This window comes from Oreochromis niloticus, linkage group LG18 (assembly GCF_001858045.2).
Source record: "Oreochromis niloticus isolate F11D_XX linkage group LG18, O_niloticus_UMD_NMBU, whole genome shotgun sequence".
Classification (NCBI taxonomy): domain Eukaryota; kingdom Metazoa; phylum Chordata; class Actinopteri; order Cichliformes; family Cichlidae; genus Oreochromis; species Oreochromis niloticus.
Window position 1 is genome coordinate 36,811,324 of NC_031982.2, and position 8,783 is coordinate 36,820,106.

Sequence of the window (8,783 nt, forward strand, 5' to 3'; positions counted from 1 at the left end):
AATGAAACAAGTACCTTTTTCCTCTGTCACATTTCAAAAGTCTTACATTAAATTAAACACAGTGATCTTATAATCATGATTCATATTTAAAGAATAAATAAACTGTATGCGGTGAAGAGCGGTAATTGTCCAACACCAGAACAATGTGTGAAGCGATCTGAAGCCTCGAAACTCATATTTGGTGATGGAACCAAATTTTGGGTCAAAGTGAGTCAGAGAGATGATTTTAAACACTGTCTCAGTTATTTTTCCTGACGTGCACCTCAGAGGCAAACACAATCTCTGAGTCATTAACTTTATGTTAGCCTGCTTTTTATTACCAGAATTGTATCCTGTTAGTAATAGTGTTAACAACGACTCAAACATGCTTGTAATGTTACTGATATATTACACTACAGTAAAACAATATGACAGACATTTACTGAACTAGTATTATTTGCATATACATGGTTAAGAGCTGCACTGGTTTTTGTAACTGGTTTAGCTGCAGTGTGAATAACAATAATTACAAAGTCATATTTGGATCAGGAATCACATTAATTTCATCCTCAAGTAAGTGGATCGTCTGCATAAACTGAAAAATTAATGAAATTATAAAATGTTTTTCATTTACTTGAATTCAGAACTGAGTTAAATATATAATCTCAATAGGAAATACTTTGCACTTAATGTAATATAAAGTAATATCTGATCATTATATCACCTCACCGTATGAAATAATTTTAAAACTAAATAAACTTTTGTATAAATACATAGCAAGGAGGCGCTCATAACTAAAAAGCTCCAATTTGATATTTTAATTGAGTACAGTATTTGTGAACAGATTTATATTTATTTAATACTAAATACTACAACACAGACAAATAACTTGTTTTTATGAAACTATTGCACCAAACACCATGAATGTACTTAAATAAGTTACTTTAAAATAAAAGACCGATTCACGTAACATGTTTTATAACGCTGGTAAAAAAAATATATATATTTAACTTAAAATATTAGATAAATAATTTCAACATATAAAAGTGACTAAAAGATGACTATGTGTCCTCATGTGAGTCACAACAGCTGCTGCTTGAAGTTGTAATTGTGTTGTGATAAAGTAATAAATTCCTGCTGTGGACCAGATGAAAGTGAATCCATGTGAGAAACTCCCAGTGGGAAGGCAGTTAAGTGAAAGTGTTCTCATGTGTGAATAACATGAAAAACTCTACAAATACCATCAGCAAAGTTTTACAAAGTTTAGAAACCATCTTTTACAGAGTGCAGCATCATCCTGATGATCCTTTTTGTTGAGTCTGATCTTGGCAGCTCAGATGTTTTTGACCATGTCTGAATCACAGTGTGTCTGTGAGTGATCTCATCTCTTTGCATTAAACCTTGTTTCTTTGGTCAACAAGTGATCAGAGGTTTTGAGACGAATGCTGAAGCTGCAGATAATTCCACATTATTCCAGTTTGTTCATGAGTTCTGCGTTTGTGTTTTTCAGGGGCAGAGTACAAGCCATCCTATTTCAAACTGGGAGAAGGCAAAGATGCGGCATGCCTGGCAACTGGGTTCAGCAGACACAATGCAACATCATCTGAACAGCAACCATATTCTGGGAATTTCAGTGAGACAAAAGCTGTGGCGATATCACCAAAGTTGGATCTGTACAACCAGGTGGTTTTTCCAGGCGATGGTGCAAACCATTGTGAATGTAAGTATCAAGAAAATCATACGAATTATTTTCATCATATAATTAATGACATAATTGGGAAAAAAACAAAACATCGATACTTCAGAAAAGTATCATCAATCAAAAGCTTGATATTCATATTTGGATTTAAGTAGCAGATTGTTTTGATACGTAATTCCCCAATCCACTAAATCTACTTTTCCATAAGAACATTTTATGTATAGTGTGTACATAACACTTTAATCTTACACATAAACCTACATATGTATTTTACTGTCAGACTATATTTTGTTGTTTTTGCTATAAGTGTGCATTTACTTTGAAATGAAGCTAATTACCACTTTTATCTGTTTGATTTTTTTCAGCACCAGACAATATCACCAGCCCATGTGTTGATGTTTTGGAGCCAGGTATGTATTAGATCTGATTAAACAGGTGGATTGAAAGAAGCTGTTTGTGTTTGTTGGTTGACATTTTTCTGATTGTGCTGTTTGCAGATCCAAAGGTGAACCTCATGTCTCTGACCATCCTGGCTCTCAGAGTGATCTTCATCAAGACCATCATGTTTAACATCATAATGACTCTGCGGCTGTGGATTAGTCAGTGTGAGTACAAAACAAACGTGTTTGTGGCCTGGTGACTGGGGAGATGTTTTTGAATTAATATATTGGGTTGTTTGACTGTTATCTCCATCACACACAGAGAGACAAACATGTTCGAGCTTTATTGAACCTTTTTGTTCATTTTCCAATGAGAAGATACAGACTTAGTACACAGATCCCTGACAGTCGATATGGAGCCTGCATTTGGGAAACTTTTACCTGCATTTGCCAATTTTCACACATTTGTGGACTGCAGAATAACCCAGGATCAGTCAAACTGTGATATACACTTAGAGCATGTTAGAAATGGAAATCTGCTTTACGTCCATTGGATCAGAGTTCGTAGTCCACATCCTGTCAGGTTGAGGGAATAAAATCATTTTGGTAAAGGTTTGAAATAGTTAAACAAAAAAAAAAAAAGAATTTCCAATATTTAAACATGAAAATTTGATGAAATATTTTTAACTGACCAAACAAACAAATCCTAAACCATGATAAATACAGTCCATGGAACTGTGTTGCCTCAGTGGAAATGATACAAGACGACACACGAAGATCCAATTTATACATCGACCTCGAGATAGAAAAGTTGTTTTTTCCCTGATCGTCTAATCAGGGATGTGGATAAAACCAAGGTGAATGTCAAACTTCATAAACTCTGTCTCATGAACGTTGGGTGATTTTATAAAATCTTTTGTTTTGCCTTTGAGATTATCATAGATAAAAATTCACTGTGGGAAGCAGCAGAGGATATTACAGAGTCCTCACCTGTGACTCACGTGGTTCAGTAACAGTGTATGGGTTTCTCTTGGATACTCTTTAAAGCTCTGTCTGTATGAAAAGCTGTTCTGTTATTTCTTCTACATACAAAACAGAAACTGTTACATTTGAAAATGATTCTCTTGGTGTTGGTTTGGTCAACAAAGTCCTGAAAACTCTCTCACACGACCAGGTTAAGAAAGGAGACCTGACGTCTTAATCAGCCATTACATTTTATTTTAAAACAGCAGGAATATTTTTTCACAGTTTTCAAAGCTGTAGATAATGATATCTAAACATGTAATTTTTCTTGTATCTGCTTTCTCTCCTGGATAGAAAAGAAACTCTGACAATAACACACGTCAGGTTTCAAACCAGCAGCATGTGAAGTTTGTTTTTACTGTTTGTATTAAAGCAGGTTCAGTTCACATGAATCAAATTTCTTTTTTATGTTTTGTCTTTCAGAGACTTCACAGAAACCCCAGGAGGACAACTTTCTGTGTGATTGGATGAAACTTGAAGTTCACTGAGCTTCAGCGTGTATATCATGTATAAATATCATATTACCTGTTTATCATACCATCTGTTAATAACTCTCTATAGACGTTAACCTTTAATACATTGTTGATTGTTCCAAAAAGTTTGATTTTATGTTATCTTTACATATTGTCACTGATGTTTTTTATGAATGAATTAAACTCTGTCTCGCTTGATGGTGTAAATGTCACAGTTATGTTTAACAGATTGTCCTTTCAATCATTCCTTTGTGTGATGTGGTAATAAAAGTATAAAAAGAAAACAGTGAGATTGTTTTTATTCTGAATTATTTGCATTTATATAGCATGATTCTATCTTTACTGCCCACTCACAGCACGTCAGACTGTAGGTGTTTAACCATAATTTTACAGAAGACTTTCCAAAGAACCTACTGAACTGAACAAAAATCTAGAGCTCTCCCTCATTTCCTCACTTTCTTCTGATTTCTAAAGTGACCCTGGGCAATATTTCTCAGCTCTCTGAAGGGCTTTCAAAGTGTTCTTTGGATGTTTGCTGCCTTTTCACTCAGTCAGTCTAGTTCTTGCCCTCTAAAGTTTTAGAGAAATTAGCTTTTTGTTTGTTTGGTTGTTTAGTTGGTTAAGTTATTTCACAGTGACCTGTTAAACATTCAGGCCGAACATAGACACAGAACCTGAGAGCTGCATCAGAAGCCTCATCAGATGTAATCTCAGTGGAAGTGTGACTGTCAAAGCCTCTCTTAATGAAGATAAATGGGATGTAAAAGGCTGGGATGTGTCAAATTACACAGCAACAGCTCTAAATCAGTGTCAACAGGTCTGATGGAGTGAAAAATAAAAATCTTTATCAATACGTAGGAAGAGTTCTTGAGAGAGGTACAACAGTGATACAGCTATCTGTCAGGTTTAGGCCGTGTCATGGTGTCGGGCTGCGAGTAGTTTTGAGGACCTTGTCAATATTAATGAAATTATGAACAGTACTGTCAGAGTTTGATCAAGCAAGTCAATTATTGACAAACGATAAGCTTCCAGCAGAACCATCTAAGGGTCAGGGGAGGAAGAATGGACAAAGACTCACTATGGAAGAGAGCCAGAGATGAATAATTTCATTCACGGTCACCTGGTCCAGCCCTAACTATATGCTTTAGCAACAAGGAAAGTTTGAAGCCTAATCTTGAAAGTAGAGATAGTGTCTGTTTCCTGAATCCAAACTGGAAGTTGGTTCCACAGAAGAGGGGCCTGAAAACTGAAGGCTCTGCCTCCCATTCTACTTTTAAATACTCTAGGAACAACAAGTAGGCCTGCAGAGCGAGAGCGAAGTGCTCTAATAGGGTGATATGGTACTACAAGGTCATTAAGATAAGATGGGGCCTGATTATTTAAGACCTTGTATGTGAGGAGCAGGATTTTGAATTCTGGATTTAACAGGAAGCCAATGAAGGGAAGCCAAAACAGGAGAAATCTGCTCTCTCTTTCTAGTCCCTGTCAGGACTCTTGCTGCAGCATTTTGGATTAACTGAAGACTTTTCAGGGAGTTTTTAGGACTTCCTGATAATAATGAATTACAGTAGTCCAGCCTGGAAGTAATGAAGGCATGAACTAGTTTTTCAGCATCACTCTGAGACAGGATATTTCTAATTTTAGAGATGTTGCACAAATGGAAGAAAGCAGTCTTACATATTTGTTTAATATGTGCATTGAAGGACATGTCCTGGTCAAAAATGACTCCAAGGTTCCTCACAGTGTTACTGGAGGCCAAGGTAATGCCATCCAGAGTAAGAATCTGGTTAGATACCATATTTCTAAGATTTTCAGGGCCGAGTACAATAACCTCAGTTTGATCTGAATTAAGAAGCAGAAAGTTAGCGGCCATCCAGGTCTGTATGTCTTTAAGACATTCCTGCAGTTTAACTAATTGGTGTGTGTTACCTGGCTTCATGGATAGATAGAGCTGCGTGTCATCTGCATAGCAGTGAAAATTTATGCTATGTCTTCTAATGATGCTGCCTAAGGGAAGCATGTATAATGTAAATAGAATTGGTCCTAGCACTGAACCCTGTGGAACTCCATAATTGACCTTAGTGTGTGAAGAGGACTCTCCATTTACATGTACAAATTGGAGTCTATTAGATAGATATGATACAAACCACTGCAGTGCAGTACCTGTAATACCTACAGCATGTTCTAATCGCTCTAATAGGATATTATGGTCGACAGTATCGAACGCAGCACTGAGGTCTAGCAGGACAAGCACAGAGATGAGTCCACTGTCAGAGGCCATAAGAAGATCATTTGTAACCTTCACTAAAGCTGTTTCTGTGCTGTGCTGAGCTCTGAAACCTGACTGAAACTCTTCAAATAAGCCATTCCTCTGCAGATGATCTGTTAGCTGTTTGACAACTACTCTTTCAAGGATGTTTGATATGAAAGGAAGGTTGGAGATTGGCCTATAATTAGCTAAGACTGCTGGGTCTAGAGATGCTTTTTGAGTAAAGGTTTAACTACAGCCAGCTTGAAGGCCTGTGGTACATAGCCGATTATTAGAGATAGGTTGATCATATTTAAGATTGAAGAATTAATTAATGGCAGGACTTCTTTGAGCAGTTTTGTAGGAATGGGGTCTAAAAGACACGTTGATGGTTTGGAGGAATTAATTATTGAAGTTAACTCAGAAAGATCAATTGGAGAAAAAGAGTCTAACTTAACATCGATGGTACTAAAAGTAGCTGTAGATAATATTACATCTGTGGGATGATTATTGGTAATTTTTTCTCTAATGATAAGAATTTTATTTGTGAAGAAGTTCATGAAGTCATTACTAGTTCATGTTAAAGGGATTGTTGGCTCAGTAGAGCTCTGACTGTTTGTCAGCCTGGCTACAGTGCTGAAGAGAAACCTGGGGTTGTTCTTGTTTTCTTCAATCAGTGACGAATAGTAAGATGTTCTGGCTTTGCGGAGGGCTTTCTTATAAAGCAGCAAACTATTTCTCCAGGCTAAATGATGATCCTCTAAATTTGTGACACGCCATTTCCTCTCCAGCTTACGAGTTATCTGCTTTAGGCTACGTGTTTGAGAATTATACCACGGAGTCAGGTACTTCTGATTTGAGGCCTTAGTTTTCACAGGAGCTACAGTATCCAGAGTCGTACGTAGTGAGGAGGTAAAATTATTAACAAGATAATCGACCTCTGTTGGAGTAGCGTTCAGATAGCTGCTCTGCTCTATGTTGGTACAGGGCATTGAAGATGATAACAGTGGGTGGATTATATTCTTAAACTTAGTTACAGCACTTTCAGAAAGACATCTACTTTGATAAAGTCTACTCTCCACTGCTGTGTAATCAATTATTGTAAATGTAAATGTTATCAGGAAATGATCAGACAGCAGAGGGTTTTCAGGAAACACTGTTAAATGTTCAGTTTCTATGCCATATGTTAAAACAAGATCTAGAGTGTGATTAAAGTGGTGGGTGGGTTCTTTTACATTTTGAGAGAAGCCAATTGAGTCTAATAACAGATTAAATGCGATGTTGAGGCTGTCATTTTTAGCATCTACATGGATGTTAAAATCACCCACAATAATTATTTTATCTGAGCTGAGCACTAAATCAGATAAAAAGTCTGAGAAATCAGAGAGAAACTCTGTGTAAGGCCCAGGTGGACGATAGATGATAACAAGTAAGACTGGTTTCTGAGTTTTACAGCTGGGGTGGACGAGGCTAAGCATCAGGCTTTCAAATGAATAAAAAGTCTGTCTGGGTCTTTCGTTGATTAATAGGCTGGTGTGAAAAATTGCTGCCACACCGCCCCCTCGGCCTGTGCTTCAAGGTTTCTGGTAGTTAGAATGACTCGGGGGTGTTGATTCATTTAAACTAACATAATCATCCTGCTGCAACCAGGTTTCTGTAAGGCAGAGTAAATCGATTTGTTGATCAATTATTAAGTCATGTACTAACAGAGACTTGGAGGAGAGAGACCTAATATTTAATAATCCACATTTCACTGTTTTACTCTTTGGTTCAGATGTGGATACTGTATTGTTCTTTCTTTGTGATTTTTTATGTTTAAGTTGTTTATTGCTGGCTTTTAGTTTGTTTTTTGTCTTTTTGGGAGCTGACACAGTCTCAATGGAGATGGGTTTTTGGGGGGGTAGCAGGAGGAGAGAAGCTGCAGAGAGGCGTGTAAGACTGCAACTCTGCTTCCTGGTCCCAACTCTGGATAGTCATATTTTGGGGGGTTTAATAAATTGGTCCATATTTCTAGAAATGAGAGCTGCTCCATCCAAAGTGGGATGGATGCCGTCTCTCCTAACAAGACCAGGTTTCCTCCAGAAGGTTTGCCAATTATCTATGAAGCCCACATCGTTTCTGGGACACCACTCAGACAGCCAGCAATTTAAGGAGAACATGCGGCTAAACATGTCACTCCTGGTCTGATTGGGGAGGGGACCAGAGAAAACTACAGAGTCCGACATTGTTTTGGCAAAGTTGCACACCGATTCAATATTGAATCAGTCTGTCATCACTGCTGATCTGAATTATAATTTTACTGACTGAGTGAAGAAGAAACACTTTGTGCATCCTGGGAATAAGACATTATTTTTATTAACCTTTATTTAACCAGGAAGATCCCATTGAGATTAAAAACCTCTTTTTCAAGGGAGACACTGGCCAAGATAGGCTGCTGCCTATCTTGGCCAGTGTCTCACAGTTACAGAAATTACTCAATCAAACACAGGCAGCAACAACACACATGCAACAATAAATGAAACAATTCAAATAAAATAAAATTCAATAAAATTCAATAAAGTTCAAATAAAAATAAAAAGTCAGTTAAAATGACAGTCAATCTAACTGAAACAGTTGCATGTTATGGACATAAAGACCTGGATGGCCTCTTCCATTTGCGCAACATCTCTAAAATTAGAAATATCCTGTCTCAGAGTGACGCTGAAAAACTAGTTCATGCATTTATTACTTCCAGGCTGGACTACTGTAATTCTTTATTATCAGGATGTCCTAAAAACTCACTGAAAAGCCTTCAGTTAATCCAAAATGCTGCAGCAAGAGTCCTGACAGGGACTAGAAAGAGAGAGCAGATTTCTCCTGTTTTGGCTTCCTGTTTAATCCAGAATTCAAAATCCTGCTCCTCACATACACCCTCCCTGAGCCTGGTTCTGCCGGAGGTTTCTTTCTGTTAAAAGGTAGTTTTTCTTTCCCACTGTCACTAA

At 37.3% G+C, this 8,783-nt stretch overlaps 1 protein-coding gene across 4 annotated transcripts in view; it reads left to right on the top strand.

Annotated features, from left to right (window-relative positions):
- Positions 1–3,844, top strand: part of LOC102081292 (uncharacterized) — a 107,675-nt gene extending 103,831 nt beyond the window's left edge. For all 4 annotated transcript variants that reach the window (XM_025900238.1, XM_025900236.1, XM_025900235.1 and 1 more), the window contains exons 4-7: positions 1,490–1,699; positions 2,044–2,088; positions 2,176–2,283; positions 3,505–3,844. In XM_025900238.1, the coding sequence (XP_025756023.1) occupies positions 1,490–1,699; positions 2,044–2,088; positions 2,176–2,283; positions 3,505–3,506 (365 nt within the window). In that variant the 3' untranslated portion in view covers positions 3,507–3,844. The remainder of the gene's footprint in view (positions 1–1,489; positions 1,700–2,043; positions 2,089–2,175; positions 2,284–3,504) is intronic.
- Positions 3,845–8,783: the final 4,939 nt, after the last annotated feature.